Below are 21099 nucleotides of genomic sequence, written 5' to 3'. Positions count from 1 at the left end.
ACATTTGGGACGTTTTTAGTTGTATTTCATGTTACTAATATGTTCCTTTATATATGTATTTGATTTTCTTTTACCCTGGTGATGATAGTGATGGAAGTAATATGGATCAAGAATATGGCCCTGCTTATACACCTCAAACTCATACTTCTTTTGGGATGCCTCCTAGCAGTGCACCTCCTAGTAACAGCGGAGCAGGAATTCTTCCTTCTCCATCCACCCCTCGGTTTCCAACTCCAAGGACTCCAAGGACTCCTCGAACTCCTCGTGGAGCTGGTGGACCTGCTAGTGCTCAAGGTTCAGTCAAATACGAAAATTCAGACTTGTATTCACCAGCTTCTACCCCATCTACATGCAGACCCCTTAATTCTGTTGAACCTGCAACTGTCCCTTCCATCCCTGAAGCACACAGTCTTTATGTAAACCTCATCCTTTCAGAATCAGTTATGAATTTGTTTAAAGACTGTAACTTTGATAGTTGTTGCATCTGTGTCTGCAACATGAATATCAAGGGTGCCGATGTTGGAGTTTACATTCCAGATCCAACGCAGGAAGCACAATATAGGTGTACCTGTGGCTTCAGTGCTATCATGAACAGAAAATTTGGAAACAGTTCAGGATTATTTCTTGAAGATGAACTAGATATCATAGGACGCAATACAGACTGTGGCAAAGAAGCAGAAAAACGTTTTGAAGCTCTCAGGGGTACCTCTGCTGAACATGTTAATGGAGGACTAAAGGAATCTGAAAAACTATCTGATGATTTGATATTATTGCTACAGGATCAGTGCACTAATTTATTTTCACCCTTTGGAGCAGCAGACCAAGATCCTTTTCCTAAAAGTGGTGTAATTAGCAATTGGGTACGTGTTGAAGAGCGTGACTGTTGCAATGACTGCTACCTTGCATTAGAACATGGGCGTCAATTCATGGATAATATGTCAGGAGGAAAAGTTGATGAAGCACTTGTGAAAAGTTCATGCTTACACCCCTGGTCCAAAAGAAATGGTAAGTATGCTAATAAAATACTGTTTTGTTTGCTTATTTCACTTTAGTTGTATGACTTGGCTTTTCATCCTTAGGAAAAAGTAATAAAGGCAATTACCCATGTAGCAAATAAAGACATTTAAAGTTGGACTTAAAACTCTTTTAAGGATGATGTTTTTAAAGGGTGAATTTCTTAGCGGTTTAATTTAATGTCACCAATAAAAGTATGGTTATTATAAATCTGTAATTATATACTTACGTAGGAATATGAAAGGCACATTGCGTATATTAGCATAACATTGCTAATGGTCTGCTTTATTCAACATTCTTTCACTCGTTAAGTATTTACTGGGCACCTTGTATGTGCCAGGTGTTATCCTAGGTTCACTGTTGAACAAAGCACACATATTCTTTGCCCTTTTTGAATCTATAATTTAGTGGAGAAAATAGGAAATAAACAAAAAAGCTTATAATAGAAGTAATTTGGAGAAAAAGCAGAGTAAAAGAGTAGAAAAAGACATGTATGTACTATTTTAGATGTATGGTCAGATAAGATACTGAGGAGATAGCATTTGGGCAAACTCCTACATAAAGTAGAATATGAGCTATGTAGTTAAATGAGGGAAGAGTGTTTCAGGCAGCGCAAACACCCTGAGGGAGTATTTTGTTTTTACGTGTTTGAGGAACATTAAGGTGACTGATGTTGCTGGAATGCTTTGGGTGATAGGGAGACTGGAAGGAGATGAAATTTAAGAGGTAGCCATTCACCAGCATCATTTAGAGTCTTATAGACCATGTAAGGCCTTTGTGGTTTGCACTAAATGTGATGGGAACCTATTGAACAGTTTTGACAAGGGGAGTAACATGATCCTTATTCTGATTGTTTTTTAAGAGATCTCTCAGCCTGGCACGGTGGCTCATGCCTGTAATCCCAGCACTTTGGGAGGCCGAGGTAGGCGGATCACCTGAGGTCAGGAGTTCGAGACCAGCCTGACCAACATAGTGAAATCCTATCTTTACTGAAAATATAAAATTAGCTGGGCTTGGTGGCGGGCACGTGTAATCCCAGCTACTTGGGAGGCTGAGGCAGGAGAATTACTTGAACCTGGGAGGCGGAAGTTGCAGTGAGCCAAGATTGCACTATTGCACTCCAGCCTGGGCAGCAAGAGTGAAACTCCCATCTAAAAAAAAAAAAAGATGGCCGGGCGCAGTGGCTCACGCCTCTTATCCCAGCACTTTGGGAGACTGAAGTGGGCAGATCATGAGGTTAGGAGTTTGAGACCAGCCTGCCCAATATGGTGAAACCCCATCTCTACTAAAAATCCAAAAAATAGCCAGTGTGGTGGGGCGTGCCTGTGATCCCAGCTGCTCAGGTGGCCGAGGAGAGGAGTTGCTTTAACCTGGGAGGCGGAGGTTGTGGTGAGCTGAGATAACGCCACTGCACTCCAGCCTGGGCAACAGAGCAAGACTCTCTGTTGCTATTGTGTGGAAAATAGCCTTGGGGGTTGGCAGTAGTGAAAGTGAGAATAGAAGCAGGATAAATCAGTTGGAAGGCAGTTTCAGAAGCTTAGGTGAAAGATGATGGTAGCTTAGACAAGATAGGAGGCAAGCGAGATGTAAGTAATAGGTTTTAGGTATATTTGGGAAATAGAACCTACAGGGTTTGCCGATAGACATGTAAGAAAAGATGAGGCATCAATAATAGCTTGAGCAACTGGGTGAATGGTGGTACTAACTACAGAGGAGGGAAACACGGGAGTAAATCAGATACACATTTGGAGATAATATGTTTTAAATTCAGAGGAATGATTGGGTCCAGAGATTGAAAAATTTTGTGTGTGAGTTATCATCATGAAAAGCTGTGGATCTGGATGAAATAACCTATAGAGTAATTGTAGATAGAGTAGTACAAGGATGGAGCTGACATTTAGAGGTGGGGAGGGAGAAGAGGCGCCAGGAAAGAAAATTGAGAAGGAGGTTGGAGGAAAACCAAGAGAGCATGGTATCCTAGAAATCAAGATTAGGGAATTTTTGTTTGTTTGTTTTGAGACAGAGTCTCGCTCTGTCACCAGCCTGGAGTGCAGTGGCGCGATCTTGGCTCACTGCAACCTCCACCTCCCGGGTTCAAGCAATTCTCCTGCCTCAGCCTCCTGAGTGGCTGGGACTACAGGTGCCCGCCACCACACCTGGTTAATTTTTTGTATTTTAGTAGAGACGAGGTTTCACTGTGTTGCCCAGGCTGGTCTCGAACTCCTGAGCTCAGGCAATCCAACGGCCTCAGCCTCCCAAAGTGCTGGGATTATAGGCGTGAGCCACCGTGCCCGGCCCGGGAATATTTAGAAGAGAGTGATCATCTCTATCAAATACTATGATACATTAAGGTGAAAACTGAGACAGCCTATTGGACGTGACCACATAGAAGTTGGTGGTCACCTTGGTAGGCAGTTTCAATCAACCTGATTAGAGTGGGTTCACAAAAGAACAGGATGAGAAGCAAACTTAGACAATTTTCTGGGGACTTTTGCTGTAAATAGCAGAGAAATTGCATAATAGGGTTAAAACAGAGGTTTATTATTATTTTGTTAAAGGTGCATTGGGAGTGATCCTATAGAAAGGAATTTTTTTTTAATTTAAAAGCCCAGGAATTCAAGACCAGCCTGGTGAACATGGCAGACCCATCTCTACTAAAAATACAAAAGTTAGCTGGGTGTGGTAGCATGCACCTGTAGTCTCAGCTACTTGGGAGGCTGAGGTGGGAGTATAGCTTAAACCTAGGAGGTGGAGGATTCAGTGAACCATGATTGTACCACTACACTCCAGCCTATTTGACAGAGTGAGACTCTGTCTCAAAAAGAAAAAGACGGGCATGTAATGCAGGGTTGAGTAATAATGATAGTACAGATGGAATGTTACATGGCTTCTGAAAATGAATACAGTTATATATAACAAATATGAATCTTAGTGATGCTATTGAGGAGAGGAAGAAGGAACAAGTCCCAGAAGATTACATATAGTCAGATACCCGTTAAAAATACCTCTTTAATGTATTACCGTTGATAAAGTTTTGAAATAAGCACAACTAAGTGTATTATTTTACATGCACATAAAATTGAGGATATTGGTTAATTCTTGAAATTTCACACATACCCAGAAATGACCAAGAGATAGGATAGGGAGAAACGTTTAATAAGATCATTTTTGGTAATGTTCTAGTTTCTAGGCAGTGAGATTACAGTTGTTCATTTTATTATTAAAGGAAATTTTTGAAATGTAAGAGAACAACACATGGACCAGTGATTAAGTTCATGTATATGACATAGTATCAGCATTTATCCAATTATTCATTCCCAGGGACCAAATTTAAAAAGGGAAAGATACAAATAAATATCATAGGTATTCAAAAAAAAAGGAAAGATTATTTTAAACCATATAGAGTAGTTAAGATCATAGGCTGTGGACTCAGGCTGCTTGGTTCTGAAACATGACTCTAGCACTAGATACTGCCTGCTACCTTGGGCCAAGTTAGTTAACCTTTCTGTGCCTTGATTTCTTAAAATAGGGTCAATAATAAATTTACTTTACAGGGTGTTGAGATAATCAAATGAAATAGTACATATAAAACAGAGCAGTTGATCTGCCCACCGTGGCCCTGCCTCAAAGTGCTGGGATTACAGGCGTGAGCCACGCAGGAGTTCAAGACCAGCCTGACCAACATGGTGAAACCCCATCTCTACTAAAAATACAAAAATTAGCTTGGCGTGGTCGTGCATGCCTGTAATCCCAGCTACTTGGGAGGCTAAGGCAGGAGAATTGCTTGAACCCATGAGGTGGAGGTTGCAGTGAGCCCGAGATCCTGCCATTGCACTCCAGCACGGGCGACAAGAGTGAAATTCGGTCTGAAAAAAAAAAAGCAGTTTTTCTCACGTAGTAAGAACTCAGATGTTAGTAGTGGTAATGACAGCAGCAGAAAGATTAGTGGCACTCTTTTTTTTTTTTTTTTTTGAGACGGAGTCTCGCTCTGTCGCCCAGGCTGGAGTGCAGTGGCCGGATCTCAGCTTACTGCAAGCTCCGCCTCCCGGGGTTCACGCCATTCTCCTGCCTCAGCCTCCCGAGTAGCTGGGACTACAGGCGCCCACCACCTCGCCCGGCTAGGTTTTTGTATTTTTTTAGTAGAGACGGGGTTTCACCGTGTTAGCCAGGATGGTCTCGATCTCCCGACCTCGTGATCCGCCCGTCTCGGCCTCCCAAAGTGCTGGGATTACAGGCTTGAGCCACCGCGCCCGGCTGTGGCACTCTTTATAATTATTTTGTTTTTAAAAACCAACTTACAAAATAATGGAAAATATTGAGCTTTACCTGGCATATGTTTTTTGAATAACAGTAAGCACTGATGTAAACAGAAAGCTGCAGACTTAAAAATGAATTTCTTCTTAAGAACTTGTCCAAAGAAAATAATTTAGTACAAGAAAGACAATAATTTAGTACAAGAAAGAGAGAAATGGGGCCCATGGCTCACCCCTGTATCCCAGCATTTTGGGAGGCTGAGGAAGGAGTATTGCTTGAGACCAGGAGTTTGAGACCAGTCTGAGGAACATAGCAAGACCCCATCTCTACCAAAAAGAAAAGAAAGAAAGAAAAGACTTTATATTTCAGTTAAAAATTTTCAGTATTAAAAACAAATAATGGGCTGGGTGCAGTGGCTCATGCCTGTAATCCCAGCACTTGGAGAGGCCGAGGCGGGTGGATCACAAGGTCAGATCAAGACCATCCTGGCTGACATGGTGAAACCCTGTCTCTACTAAAAATACAAAAAATTAGCCGGGCGAGGTGGCAGGCACCTGTAGTCCCAGCTACTCGGGAGGCTGGGGCAGGAGAATGGTGTGAACCCGGGAGGTGGAGGTTGCAGTGAGCGGAGATCGCACCACTGCACTCCAACCTGGGTGACAGAGCGAGACTCTGTCTCAAAAAAAAAACAGCAGCAGCAAAAAACAAATAATGTTGGAAAACATAAATGTGCAATATTAGAATACTTTGATTAAGTTATAGCATCATGAAATGGTGGCAAGCTCCTGCATTAGAGCCCTTAGCATCTTTCCTCCCTCTTGGATACTCGTTTTCCAGATATTTATGTGGATAACTCTGTCTCCTTTAAATCTTGTCAGATGTCATCTTCTCATAAAAATGCAAACCCTTCTTCATGTTCTCCATCTTGCTTTGTTTCCATAGTGTTGACTATTACCTTCTAACATAATAAAATTTATTAATTGTTGTTTCTTACCTCCATTAAGTACACTCTTTGCAAAGTTATGTGTAAAGGCAAAGATTTTTGTCTATAATCTAAACACCTAGAATAATGAACACAGTAGATCAGGATATTAAAATAGATGTTTGGATTTGTTTATTTAGTTTTAACATCTTGAAAAAGAAGATATGTTTGAATGAATTTAAAAGTCTGCAAAGTATAGTTTGTGTATATATATGTGGTTTTTTTTTTCTTTTTTTTTTGTTTGTTTTGTTTTTGAGACGCAATCTTACTCTGTTTAGCCCAGGCTGGAGTGCAGTGGCGTGATCTCCACTCACTGCAAGCTGTGCCTACCGGATTCACGCCATTCTCCTGCCTTAGCCTCTTGAGTAGCTGGGACTACAGGCGCCCGCCGCACACCCAGCTAATTTTTTGTATTTTTAGTAGAGATGGAGTTTCACTGTGTTGGCCAGGCTGGTCTCGATCTCCTGACCTCGTGATCCACCCGCCTTAGCCTCCCAAAGTGCTGGAATTACAAGCATGAGCCACCGCGCCTGGCCAGTGTAGTTTGTAGATTTTAATGACAACGTTAATTTTGTTGAAGATAGAGAAAGCTGTGTTCCAATTATAAAAAATACATACTTGCTGAACAAAAATTAAGAATACCATACTATTCACCCATTTAAAATGTACAGTTGGCTGCTTTTTAGTATGCAGAGTTGGGCAGTAATCAACACAGTCAGTTTTAGAACATTTTCTTATTAAACCCCCTACCTGTTAGCAGTCACTCCCTTTTTCCCTTCAACCGCCTTTCCTAGCTATAGACAACCACTAGTCTACTTTCTGTCTACCTAGATTTACTGCTTTTGGATATTTCATATCAATAGAATTATATACTGTATGGTCTTCAGTGACTGTTTTCACTTTGCATAATGTTTTCAAGGTTCACCTATGCTATAGCACATATTAGTACTTTATTGCCAAATAATATTCCATTGTATGAAGATACTGTATTTTATTTACCCATTCATCAGTTGATGGATATTTAGTTTTTTCCCACTTTTTGGCTATTGTGAATAATGCTGCCATGAACATTTGTGTACAAGTTTTTATATGGACATGTTTTTATTACTCTTAAGTGGACTCACTGAGTCATATTGTTTAATCTTTTTTGTTGTTGTTGTTTTGAGATGGAGTCTCGCTCTTGTTGCCCAGGCTGGAGTGCAGTGGCGCAATCTTGGCTCACTCTAACCTCCGCCTCCCAGGTTCAAGCAATTCTCCTGCCTCAGCCTCCCGAGTAACTGGGATTACAGGCGCCCACCACCACGCCCAACTAATTTTTGTATTTTTAGTAGAGACGAGGTTTCACCATGTTGGCCAGGCTGGTCTCAAACTCCTGACCTCAGGTGACCCACCTGCCTCGGCCTCCCATAGTGCTGGGATTACAGGTGTGAGCCACTGCACTTGGCCTTTGTTTTGTTTTGAGACAAGAGTCTTGCTCTGTCATCCAGGCTGGAGTGCATTGGGCCTCAATCTTGGCTCATTGCAACCAGGTTGCAACCGACTCCCAGGTTCAAGCAATTCTTGTGCCTCAGCCTCCCCGTAGCTGGGATTACAAGCATGCACCACCACACCTGACCTGTTTAATCTTTTGAGGAACTGCCAGATTGTTTTCCATAGCAGCTGCACCATTTTACATAACTACCAGCAACATATGAGGGTTTCACTTACACTTGTCACATTGTTTTTCTTATAGTCATCTTATAATCAAAGTATCTCATTGTGATACTTTGTGTGAAGTAGTATCTCATTGTGGCTTCATCTGCATTTCCCTAATGACTAATAATGTTGAACATTGTTTAATGTGCTTGTTGTCCATTTGTATATCTTCTTTGGAGAAATGACTCTTCAGATTTTTTGCCCATTTTTAAAATTAGGTTTTTATGTATTTTTATTATCGAATCCTAAGAGTTTTTAAAATATATCCTGGATACAAGGACACAAGCCCCCTTACCACATGTGTGATTTGCATATATTTTCTCCTATACTCTGCGTTGTCTTTTCATCTTTTTTTTTTTTTTTTTTTTTTTTTTTTTTGAAGATACAGGGTCTTGCTAGTTTGCCCAGGCTGGTCTCGAACTCTTGGATTCAAGCGATCCTCCCGCTGCAGCCTCAGGTAGCTAGGACTGCAGGGGCCTGCTATCACACTCAGCTTCTTTTCACTTTCCTTTTTTTCGTATCTCCATAGGATGTGAAATCTTTTTATTTCGTTGGTGGTATTCTTTGAAGCACAAACATTTTTAATTTTGATGAAGTCCAATTTATTTTTTCTCTTGTTGCTTGTGCTTTTGATGTGTAGGTCAGGACCTAACCCAAGGTCTTGAAAATTTACTCCTATTACTTTTTTGAAATAACTTTTTAGTTTTAGCTCTTATATTTAGATCTCTGATCCATTCTGAATATTTTGTATATAGTATATGGAAGGGTTCTGACTTCATTCTTTTGCATGTGGATATCTAGTTGTCCCAGAATCACCTATGGAAAATGTTAAGTTGTCTTGGTACCTTTGTCAAAAATCAATTTATCATAAGCAGGAGGGTTGATTTCTGGATTTTCAGTTTATTTCTATTGATTGATTATCCTCCATGATCACTCCTTTTTTTTAAAACTTTTATTTTAGGTTCATGGGTATGTGTGCCAGGTTTGTTATATAAGTAAAAGGTAAACTGTGTGTCCTGGGGGTCAGTATACAGATCATTTTGTCATGCAGGTAATAAACATAGTACTTCGTAGGTATTTTTTTCTGATCTTTTTTCTTTCTTTTTTTTTTTTTTTTTTTTTTTTTTTTGAGAAGGGGTCTCGCTCTGTTGTCAAGGCTGAAGTGCAGTGTTATGCCATCATGGCTTACTGTAACCTCGACCTCATGGGCTCAGGTGATCCTCCCACTTCATTCTCCTGAGTAGCTGGAACCACAGGCATGTGGCACCATATCTGGCTAACTTTTTGTAGAGACAGGGTTTTGCCATGTTGTGCAGGTTGCCCGTGAACTCCTAAGCTCAAGCAATCTGACTGCCTCAGTCTCCCAAAGTACTGGAATTACAGGCATGAGCCACCACCCAAGCCCAGCCTATTAGCATTTTCAACTACTAAATAGTATTCTACTGTGTATGCAAACGTTTATTTAAGCATATTACGTATTAAGTATTGTATTTGGAACTTAGTTTTAGCTAGTTCTGTACACTTTTTTTTGTTTTTGTTTTTGTTTTTTGAGATGGGCTCTCACTTTGTCACCCAAGCTGGAGTGCAGTGGCATGATCTCGGGTCACTGCAACCCCTGCCTCCTGGGTTCAAGCAATTCTCCTGCCTTAGCCTCCCAAGTAGCTGGGATTATAGGCATGCGCCGCCATGCCTGGCTAAGTTTTATAGTTTTTGGTAGAGACAGGGTTTCACTGTGTTGGCCAGGCTGGTTTCAGACTCCTGACCTCAAACAGTCCACCCGCGTTGGCCTCCCAAAGTGCTGGAATTACAGGTGTGAGCCACTGGGCCCAGCCAGTACACTTTTTAGATATAGGAAATTGGGGCCTATAACGATAAATTAGGCAAAGGTAATAACAAATTAAAATTGAATGATTTAATATAACTGCTCAAACAGGTTGAGTGGTACAACTGGACCATTCTGGGGGCCACATTTATTATATCAATATCATTTAGTGATTTTTCCTTGAGCCATTTGACATTTATGTGGAGCACCTTTCATACCCATTCTGATAGTTGGTCAGAAATGCAGGTCATAATTTGATAATCTATAAATCTTTAAGATGTATAAGCTTATAAAATATCTATGGATAATATACTTTTTAGCAGTGTGAGCAAGTTACTGTATAGTTTTTGTATTTTAGAATTGTCAAAGTCTACTTTTTTTTCAAATTAAACTTTAATAATTATAACCAGTCTTTATTCACTTTACCATAGTAGTGCTAATTATGGGATATAATTTCAATGTGAGGCAGACTTCTTTCTGGTAAAATACCTACAGCACCAAACCAGCCACCATAAATGCAAAAAGAAAGAAATTTATTTGACTAATTTATAAATTTGATTAATCAGCTAATGAATGACTTTTTATGGAGATAAGTTACAGTAGCTTTTTATTGTGTGTCTTCTTGGTTGTAAGTATCTACAAGAACCATTTTTACAGATCATCTTATAGAACTTAATACAATTCTCTGTACAAGGCAAGGGTTTAATCTTCTTGATGATGCAGACCTGAACTTCCCTATATGTGTTTTGTATTATCTTAAAATTTTATTTGTGTTGGGAATAGCAGTTCTTAATTACTTTTTTTTTTTAAATGCTTGTAGATGTGAGTATGCAGTGCTCACAGGATATACTTCGAATGCTCCTCTCTCTTCAGCCAGTTCTTCAGGATGCCATTCAGAAAAAAAGAACAGTAAGACCTTGGGGTGTTCAGGGTCCTCTTACTTGGCAACAATTTCATAAAATGGCTGGCCGAGGCTCTTATGGTAAGTAATTTATAGTGATAAATAATGACTGATTTTATATCAGTTCTCAGATTTCTGTGCCCAACTAGAATAAGCACATTAATTTTCTTTAAATATATTTGTGGTATATTCTTAAGGCCACTGTGGTCCAATCCTAGCTTTTTTCCCCACCATTTCAAACATTCAGCTTACTCAACTCTCCAACCCCGCTTCAAAAGGAGTGGCTTCTCTCAGGTCTGTTTTTGCACATAGGGGACTTTCCCTCAAGATTTTACATGAAGAAAGGGACATACTGCTAAGGTTTTTTTTTTTTTTTTTTTAAATGGCAAAAAAATACTTTGTTATAAATTATTTTACAAAATTCAATGAAAAAGGGAGGCAGAGTGGGGAATGAGGGCTATACTAGTGATAAAAGGACCTAAGGTCTTCATTTAAAAATAATTACAACAAAGAAGAAATTTGCTGGTTGTGACAAGAGTAGAAAATGAATTCTCGTAGTAGGTATGCAGATTTATGGTCAGCTGTGATGAAAAGACCATTCCAAATATTTGGACTATTTGTGGAAGATTATCTCTAAAAGGTGGGCTGTAATTGGAGTTTTTCAAATGTATTTGGAATAATACTTCTTGAAATCTTTGACTTTCGTGTATGAATTTGGAATGTATTATATGTGAAAGTAGTGGATTTGCCTATATTTTCCTTTTCTCCCTCTTTTAATGGCTAAATAATTTAAATCTCATTACAAAACCTCTGCCTCCTGGGTTCACGCAATTCTCCTGGCTTAGCCTCCTGAGTAGCTGGGAATATGGGTGCGCGCCACTATGCCTGGCTAATTTTTTGTATTTTTAGTAGAGACAGGGTTTCATCATGTTGACCAGGCTGGTCTCCAACTCCTGGCCTCAAGTGATCTGCCTGCCTTAGCCTCCCTAAGTGCTGGGATTACAGGCATGAGCCACCGCGCCCAGCCAGAAAATATATTTTAGTATAAACTTTTACATTATTTTAAAAACTAAGATAGTAGCTGGGCGCGGTGGCTCACACCTGTAATCTCAGCACTTTGGAAGGCCAAGGCAGGTGGGTCACCTAGGTCGGGAGTTCTTCGAGACCAGCCTGACCAACATGAAGAAACCCCATTTCTACTAAAAATACAAAATAAGCCGGGCATGGTGGTGCATGTCTGTAATCCGAGCTACTTGAGAGGCTGTGGCAGGAGAAGGAGAATCACTTGAACCCGGGAGGCGGAGGTTGCCGCCAGCCAAGGTTGCCGCCAGCCAAGATCACGCCATTGTACTCCAGCCTGGGCAACAAGAGCGAAACTCTGTCTCAAAAAAAAAAAAAAAAACCAACCTAATATAGTACATTTATTTATTTATTTCTGTGCCTGAGATCATTTTTATCTGCACATATAGAGATTATCTTTTTTTTTTTATGGCTATATGTATTCATGTATTCCATTGTTCTTTACATATGATAATATATTTTACGAGTACAGTGTTTATGAACATATAGATTGTTTCCACCATTATCATTACAGCTCTATTTCAGTAATGCACAGATCCCTGGCTTTAAAGCATGGGTGTATTTTTATTTTATTTATTATTATTTTTGAGATATGTTCTGTCACCCTGGCTGGAGTACGGTGGCACAATCATGGCTCACTGCAGCCGTAACCTCCTGGGCCCAAGTGATCCTCCCACCTCAGCCTCCCAAGTAGCTGGTACTACAGGTGCGTGCCACCACACCCAGCTAATTTTTGTATATTTTGTAGAGATGAGGTTTTGCCATGTTTCCCAGGCTGGTCTCCAGCTCCTGGGCCCTAGTGATCTGCCCACCTCAGCCTCCCAAATGGCTAGACTATAAGCACCCAGATGTGTATTTCAAGAAAAGAAAAAAAAAAAAACTAAATAACTCTCTGTAATTCTGTAATACCTTTTTTTTAAATTTATTATTTTTTTTTTTGAGACAGTCTCACTCTCTCGCCCAGACTGGAGTGCAGTGGCATGATGTCAGCTCACTGCACCCTCTGCCTCCCAGGTTCAAGCAGTTCTCATGCATCAGCCTCACGAGTAGCTGGGATTACAGGCATGCATTAACCACACCTGGCTAATTTTTGTATTTTTAGTAGAGATGGGATTTTGCCATGTTGCCCAGTCTGTTTTCGAACTCCTTGCCTCAAGTGATCCACCTGCCTAGGCCTCCCAAAGTGCTGAGATTACAGGCGTGAGCCACCATGCCCAGCCCCTGTAGTATCGATTTGAATGCCCACCAGTTAAAGTGCCTATTTTCCCAAAGCCTTGCCTAGTAGGTTGCTGATTCAGTGTTTGAGAGATTAAATAGTACAGACTGTGGGGATAGATTTCCTGGGTTTAAATTCCTACCCTGGTACTTCTTGTGAAATTCTAGAGAAATTGCTTAACTTCCTAATTTATGTTATTCTCATCTCTAAAATGAAGTTAATAATAGTTTCTGGCCAGGCGCAGTGGCTCAAGCCTGTAATCTCATCACTTTGGGAGGCCGAGACGGGCGGATCACGAGGTCAGGAGATTGAGACCATCCTGGCTAACACGGTGAAACCCCGTCTCTACTAAAAAAATACAAAAAACTAGCCGGGCGTGGTGGCGGGCACCTGTAGTCCCAGCTACTTGGGAGGCTGAGGCAGGAGAATGGCATAAACCCGGGAGGCGGAGCTTGCAGTGAGCTGAGATCCGGCCACTGCACTCCGGCCTGGGCAACAGAGTGAGACTCCGTCTCAAAAAAAAAAATAATAGTTTCTGCCTTATGTTTTTTGTGAGGATTAAGTGAGTCAGTACATACAGAGAGCTATCAACAGTACCTAGCACATAGCATTATCATTGTTTGCTATTATTAATTTTAAATTGCTTTTTTTTTTTAATGAGAGAGCATCTTTTTATGTGTTATAGTTTTGTTTTGTAATCTTCATGTTCTTAACCCATTTTTCTATTAGGTTGTTGGTCATTTTCTTTTAAAAATTTTTTATTATGTTAAGAACACTCACCAGGCATGGTGACTCATGCCTGTAATCCCAGCACTTTGGGAGGCCGAGGTGGGCGGATCACTTGAGGTCAGTAGTTTGAGACCAGCCTGGCCAACATGATGAAACCCCATCTGTACCAAAATACAAAAAATTATCCAGGTGTGGTGATGTGTGCCTATAATCGCAGCTGCTCGGGAGGCTGAGGTGAGATAATTGCTTGAACCCAGGAGGTGGAGGTTGGAGTGAGTGGAGATCGCAACACGGCACTGCAGCCTAGGCAACAGAACAAGACTCCATCTCAAAAACAGAAACAAAAACAAAAAAAAACTAAGAAACAGAACACTTAACATGAAATCTACACTCTTAATAAGGTTTTTTTCATGGCCGGGTGCGGTGGCTCACGCCTGTAATCCCAGCACTTTGGGAGGCCGAGGCGGGTGGATCACGAGGTGAGGAGATCGAGACCATCCTGGCTAATACAGTGAAACCCCATCTCTACTAAAAATGCAAAAAATTAGCCGGGCGTGGCGGCGGGCGCCTGTAGTCCCAGCTACTCAGGAAGCTGAGGCAGGAGAATGGCGTGAACCCGGGAGGCGGAGCTTGCAGTGAGCCGAGATCGCGCCACTGCACTCCAGCCTGGGTGACAGAGCGAGACTCCGTCTCAAAAAAAAAAATAAGGTTTTTTTCTTTTTTCTATTTTTAAAATTATATTGTTTTTAAATGTATAAATAGGGATGGTGTCTCACTGCGTTGCCTAGGCCTCAAACTCCTGGGCTCAAGTAATCCTCCCACCTCAGCCTCCCAAGGTGCTGAGATTACAGGCATGAGCCATAGCACCTGGCCTACAGTGTATTTTTATGTCCCTTTTTTTTTTTTTTTTGAGACGGAGTTTTGCTCTTGTTGCACAGCTGGAGTGCAATGGTGCAATCTCGGCTCACCACAACCTCCTGGGTTCAAGCAGTTCTCCTGTCTCAGCCTCCCGAGTAGCTGGGATTACAGGCATGCACCACCACGTCTGGCTAATTTTGTATTTTTAGTAGAGATGGGGTTTCTCCATGTTGGTCAGGCTGGTCTCAGACTCCTAACCTCAAGTGATCTGCCCACCTCGGCCTCCCAAAGTGCTGGAATTCAGGTGTGAGCCACTGCATCCAGACCCATGCCAAAAATTTAAATGCAGACCAGACGTGGTGGCTCCCGCATGTAATCCCAGCACTTCGGGAGGCTGAGGAAGGAGGATCACTTGAGCTCAGGAGTTTGAGACCAACCTGGGCAACACAGCAAGATCCCATCTCTACAAAAACTTTAAAAATTAGCCAGGCGTAGTGGCACACACCTGTAGTCCCAGCTATTCGGGAAGCTGAGGCCAGACGATTACTGGAGCCCAGTATGTTAATGCTGCAGTAAGGCATGATTGTTCCACTGCAGTCTAACCTGGGCAACAGAGCAAGACCCTGTCTCAAAAAAATAAGTAAATAAAAAGACTTGTTTAGGAAATCCCTAACTGTTGAAAAGTCTTGATCACTGGCATTAAGTATTTTTGTCTGTAATAAAATATTTTCACTCATAATGACTTCATTAACTTTTGACATTTAAATAAAAAGGAGACATGTCTTGTTTTTAAGTGTTTTCTTAAAATACATCTTTCTTATTTAGGAACTGATGAATCCCCAGAACCACTGCCAATCCCCACATTTTTGTTGGGTTATGATTATGATTATCTGGTGCTTTCTCCATTTGCTCTTCCTTATTGGGAGAGACTTATGCTGGAACCCTATGGATCTCAAAGAGATATAGCCTATGTTGTACTGTGTCCAGAGAATGAAGCCTTGTTAAATGGAGCCAAAAGCTTTTTTAGAGATCTTACTGCAATATATGAGGTAGGTGTTTAAAAAGAGATGACATTTTAAAACTACCTTACGATTTGTATTGTTGTATATACAGCATACTGGGCAGTTCAGTTGATTGGGACACAGTGATAATGTCAGATTAGATGTTTATTTCTCATACTAGCCAGTTACATTCTTTGCTGAGTTTGACCCAGTCTGTTAGATGTGTATGCCATGGGTCAGAGTGGCTATCTCCCTATTGGAGGAAGAAACATTGAGGGCATGTATATATACATATATCCATTTTAATGTGGCCTTTTCTAAAACAAAAGATAAATGTTAAATAGCTCCTCAGGGAAAAAATTACATTTACAAAAATTCTAGTCTTTATTCTCCAGGATTTCAGGTAGTGACACTAGGCCTCACTTTCCTCATATGTAAAATAAATCTATGCTAGATATCACTAAGGTCCATTTCGGGTCTGAAATTCTTGCCCTTTCTTTTAAGTTATAATTCTCACATATCCATTACCAGGCACAATAATTGTAAATTAAAAGTGTTATGGGACATGAAGTCTTACTTTATTATTCCCTCCTTTTTCCACAAAGGCTTGGAAATTTAGTCTTTAAATTTTGATTCCTTTTACAATCTTAATGTTAGTGTATGTTAGTTTAGCTTCCTTATAAAATTTTCCACATAATTACAAGGTATTTGTAGTGTGTTTTTAATAAATAAACATTTCCCAAAGGGTGTTATTTGGAATATTAGCCGGTAAAATCCTCTCAGAAAAAAAGTTCCATAGTTAAATAGGCTTGGGAAAACATTGTATATTATATTACTTTTTAGAGATTCACAATTCGTACTAGGTTTTTAAAGGCTTTGAAATTCTTACAGTAAAGAAGTCTTCTAAGTTTGCTTAATCCAATGTTACAAATTTATTTGACATTGGGCTTCTTACAACAAAAATCAGTGACTCACAAAACTAGATGGAGAGGGTATATAAATAAATTTGTATGCCAATTTTTATTATGCTTTGATTTAGGGATATGTGTATTCATAATTCATGAATTGGAGTTAATGTATACCTAAAATGACTGCATTTTTATGCTTACCTATTTCTGCATTCTGCAAGCTTTTATTCAAACCAAATGGTTCTAGTACTATTGTTAGCTAGGTGTTTTTTCATTAGAGATATTTTAATTTTGAAAAAAACTTAATGAATTTCTAATGTAAAAATGAAAAAGACCTGTGGCACCATTTCACCCTTGATATGTTTATTTTTTTGACCTACTTCTAAAAACACAGTTGATATTTTTATCGTAACTGTTAATTGCAAATGGTTAAGCTTATTTTAAATAGCTTTCATGCTTGGTTTTATAATGTGTACCTAAACACTATAATAAATTTACTAATTCTGCTTTCTGTATGTATATTTGTAGTCCTGTCGATTAGGTCAACATAGACCTGTTTCTCGACTGTTAACAGATGGGATCATGAGAGTCGGATCTACTGCATCAAATAAACTATCAGAAAAGTTGGTAGCAGAATGGTTTTCTCAGGCAGCTGATGGTAACAATGAAGCATTTTCTAAACTCAAGCTTTATGCACAAGTCTGCAGATATGACCTAGGTATTGAATTTGTATTTATTGTATAAGGCTGGTGTTGGCAAAATGTGGCCTGGTCCACCAGCTGTTTTTGTAGATAAAATTTTATTGGAACACAGCCATCCTCATTTATTTATGTATTTTCGCTGGCTGCTTTTGTGCTACAACATTGGAGCTGAGTAGTTGTGTGGTTGCAAAGAGACTGTGTGGTTGCAAAGACGAAAGTATTTATTATCTGACCCTTTACAGAACAAGTTTGCTAATCCCTAATGAGGGATCCCATCAGGTAGGATGAAATTACAGGTTATAGATAAATTTTCTGTTGCCTCTGTAGGGTCTGATGTTTTAATAACATGAAGATTCTTCATTTGTTACAGTTCAGAGATAAAATAATTTATAGTTAATCTCTACCAAACCAAGAAATAGTTCTTTGTTGTAGCTAAGAAAATGACAGCTGTTTAAGACTTACTTGTTACATACGTTTTTTTCTTTCATTCTACCATGCCCAACTGTATTGCTTATAAATACTCTTGAAATAAATATCAGTGGACTTCCTGTAGACTTAATCCAAAGAGATGCAGAACCAAAATATTGAATCTCGTTAGACATTCCTGTAATTTGAACGCCATGATAACATTATACCATTTTATATTTTAATTAGCTGCCAATGTAGCCAATATTTATTTGATTTGTGATTTAGAAACCCTTTGAATAGTTTGGTGAATATTGCTAGATACCTTTTTTTACATTCCATTATACTTAGAAAATAGAATTTTGTTACACTTTCATAGTAATCATTTCTTTAATTTTAAGTGAAAATTCTGGCTTTTTCAATTCCATTTTAAATATGTTTCTTCAGTTTCTAGAGGAAAATAGAAAGCAAATGTAGGTCACACCATTAGCAAGCAATTTAGGGGCTATAATTACCAAGAAAACATCAACTGGATTATGATTCTGTTTACACAGTAGAATAAAAAAAAGAACCAGTCGGTCAAATAAAGAATTAAATTTCCTACCTGTTTTTATTCTTTAGGTCCTTATCTTGCTTCCCTGCCATTGGACAGCTCTCTACTTTCCCAGCCAAATTTAGTTGCCCCTACAAGTCAGTCTTTGATTACTCCACCTCAGATGACAAATACTGGAAATGCTAATACTCCATCTGCCACCTTAGCATCTGCAGCAAGCAGCACTATGACAATGACTTCAGGTGTTGCCATATCTACTTCAGTTGCCACAGCTAATTCAACTTTGACCACAGCTTCAACTTCATCTTCATCATCCTCCAACTTGAATAGTGGAGTATCATCAAATAAACTACCTTCATTTCCACCCTTTGGCAGTATGAACAGTAATGCTGCAGGATCCATGTCTACACAAGCAAATACAGTTCAGAGTGGTCAACTAGGAGGGCAACAGACATCAACTCTACAGACAGCTGGGATTTCTGGAGAATCATCTTCACTTCCCACTCAGCCGCATCCTGATGTGTCTGAAAGGTACCTTTAAAAATACTGCTTTTGGAGAAATATGAAAACTATGATACTTCTTTTTTCTTTTTTTTCTTGAGACAGAGTCTCATTCTTTTGCCCAGGCTGGAGTGCAGTGGCGGGATCTCCATTCACTGCAACCTCTGCCTCCTGGTTTGAAGCGATTCTCCTCCCTCAACTTCCCCAGTAGCTGGAATTACAGGCATGTGCCACCACACCTGGCTAATTTTTGTATTTTTAGTAGAGATGGGGTTTTGCCGTGTTGACCAGGCTCAAACTTCTGACCTCAGGTGATTGGCCCGCCTTGGCTTCCGAAAGTGCTGGGATTACAGACATGAGCCACCATGCCCAACCATGCTGCTTTTTTGTAAATAAGACATTCTGAATGAACATAAAGTGCTTTTTATCTTATTCTTGAAATTTTAGTTTGTATCTTTTTTTAAGACAAGGTCTCACTCTGTCACCCAGACTGGAGTACAGTGCGTGATCACGGCTCACCACAGGCTCGACCTCTTGGGCTCAGGTGATCCTCCCACGTCAGCCTTCTGAGTAGCTGGGACTTACAGGCATGCACAACCACACCCAGCTACTTTTTTGTAGAGACGGGGTTTCACCATGTCGCCCTGGCTGGTCTGGAACTCTTGGACTCAGCGATCTGCCTGCCTTAGCCTCCCAAAGTGCTGGGATTACAGGCATGAGCTACCGCACCAGGTCTAGTGTTGAATATTTTATGTATAAAATTATAATGAGGACTTTACTTCATAAAATCTTTATCATAGAATTCTAGAATCTGAGGGTGGGAATTAAGAGCTTGAAAACCATGTAGTCCAGATGCCCACATGACATTTGAGTCTTCTGTGGCATAATTGTCAAGTAGATTTGCCTCTGCAAATCACTCGAGTGATTGAGAAGTCACTATTGACCCAGTCTATTCAGAGGCTTTAGAGGGGTACTAAAGTTTGAATCTCAGCTCTGCCATTTAGCTGCTTTGTGACTTTGGGGAAACTCTAACTTTCTGAGCATGTTTTCTTATGTGTAAGATGAGAGTAATATGATATAATATACATTAAGTACTTTACACAGTGATTCCAAGTTATTTATGGTGACAGGAATGATCATGACAGCTCTCATTCCTTTTATGATGAAGGTTTTGAGTGATCTTCCCTTTTGATTTATAGGCTAGGTTAACCAGAGCTTAATTATATCTGTCAGCTATCCAGGGTGCAGTTGTGCCCAAAATTACACTCATGGGTAAAAACAAACCATTACCCAGATTGATCCACCTCTCTTGAACATATGAATAGATTTGAAGTGTAAAAAAATCAAATCACTCATCAAAGAATGAAACTTGTTCACCATTGAAGCTATAAAGTATGAAATAAATGTATATAGTCTAAAAATAGGACGAGATTAAGTGGTTCATGCCTGTAATCCTGGCACTTTGAGAGGCTAAGGCAGGAGAATTGCTTGAGACCAAGAGTTCAAGACCAACCTGGTTAACATAGTGAGACCCCCATCTCAAAAAAAAAACATGTATATATAGTCTAAAAATGTACTAGAACATTGAATGAGTCTGGAAACGTGGTTTCTGGAAACATGGTTTCTTTCTGGCCTAGCTCTACCTGTAACCAACTTTATAAATTTGGGAAGCTATTTGAGATAGCCTCAGACAAAGAGACCTATCTTTGTCTCAGTTTTATCCCTTAAACTCTAAGCAATCTTTTGTATCTAATACTCTATGGTTTTAAGAATTCTTTTTTTCTTTTTTTTTCTTTTTCTTTTTTGGTAAATTTAAGGCAAGACCTCTTAAGGCAAGTGTCTTTATACATTGTGGAATTGTATTTACAATGTTTATGGTTAACTTTGGTGAGAAAGAAATGTCCTTCATTTTCAGAGAGGCTTTCTCACACCTTTCACCAAATAAGAGGGAGGAGGGGGGATATTAAGAACCTGCTTAGATGCTACGTCAAGCATATACAGTATAACTTTTTGTCTCATTTCTACCTTAAATTTTAGCACGATGGATCGGGATAAAGTGGGAATCCCCACAGATGGTGATTCACATGCGATCACATATCCACCTGCAATTGTTGTTTATATAATTGATCCTTTTACATACGAAAATACAGACGAGAGCGCTAACTCTTCTAGTGTGTGGACATTGGGGCTACTTCGATGCTTTCTAGAAATGGTCCAGACTCTTCCTCCTCATATCAAGAGTACTGTTTCTGTACAGGTAAGAGTGATAAATGTTGTCAGTTAAAATTATGTAAAACAGTTTGATGTTGTCAGAAGTTTCAGATACTACTTTTCTGTATTCAAATTGATTATCTAAAAGCCAAGTTCTATTATATTGATTTTACTTTAATATCATAATATAAATCTTAGATAATTTATAAGTCATACCACAGTAATAATACAGAATAAAAAACAGTCATACCACAGTAATAATACAGAA

General features: G+C 39.7%; 1 protein-coding gene across 1 annotated transcript in view; it reads left to right on the top strand.

The window, feature by feature from the left end:
- The window catches only part of MED13 (mediator complex subunit 13), a 125785-nt gene that overhangs the window by 83764 nt on the left and 20922 nt on the right, over positions 1 to 21099 (top strand). Inside the window, exons 16-21 of the mRNA XM_005583888.5 lie at positions 89 to 1005; positions 10588 to 10749; positions 15377 to 15600; positions 16989 to 17178; positions 18188 to 18650; positions 20658 to 20877. Coding sequence (XP_005583945.1) covers positions 89 to 1005; positions 10588 to 10749; positions 15377 to 15600; positions 16989 to 17178; positions 18188 to 18650; positions 20658 to 20877 — 2176 coding nt within the window. The remainder of the gene's footprint in view (positions 1 to 88; positions 1006 to 10587; positions 10750 to 15376; positions 15601 to 16988; positions 17179 to 18187; positions 18651 to 20657; positions 20878 to 21099) is intronic.

Source organism: Macaca fascicularis, chromosome 16 (genome assembly GCF_037993035.2).
Source record: "Macaca fascicularis isolate 582-1 chromosome 16, T2T-MFA8v1.1".
NCBI classification, from domain to species: Eukaryota; Metazoa; Chordata; class Mammalia; order Primates; family Cercopithecidae; genus Macaca; species Macaca fascicularis.
The sequence above is the reverse complement of the archived record's forward strand: the minus strand, read 5'-3'. Positions and strand labels throughout refer to the sequence as shown.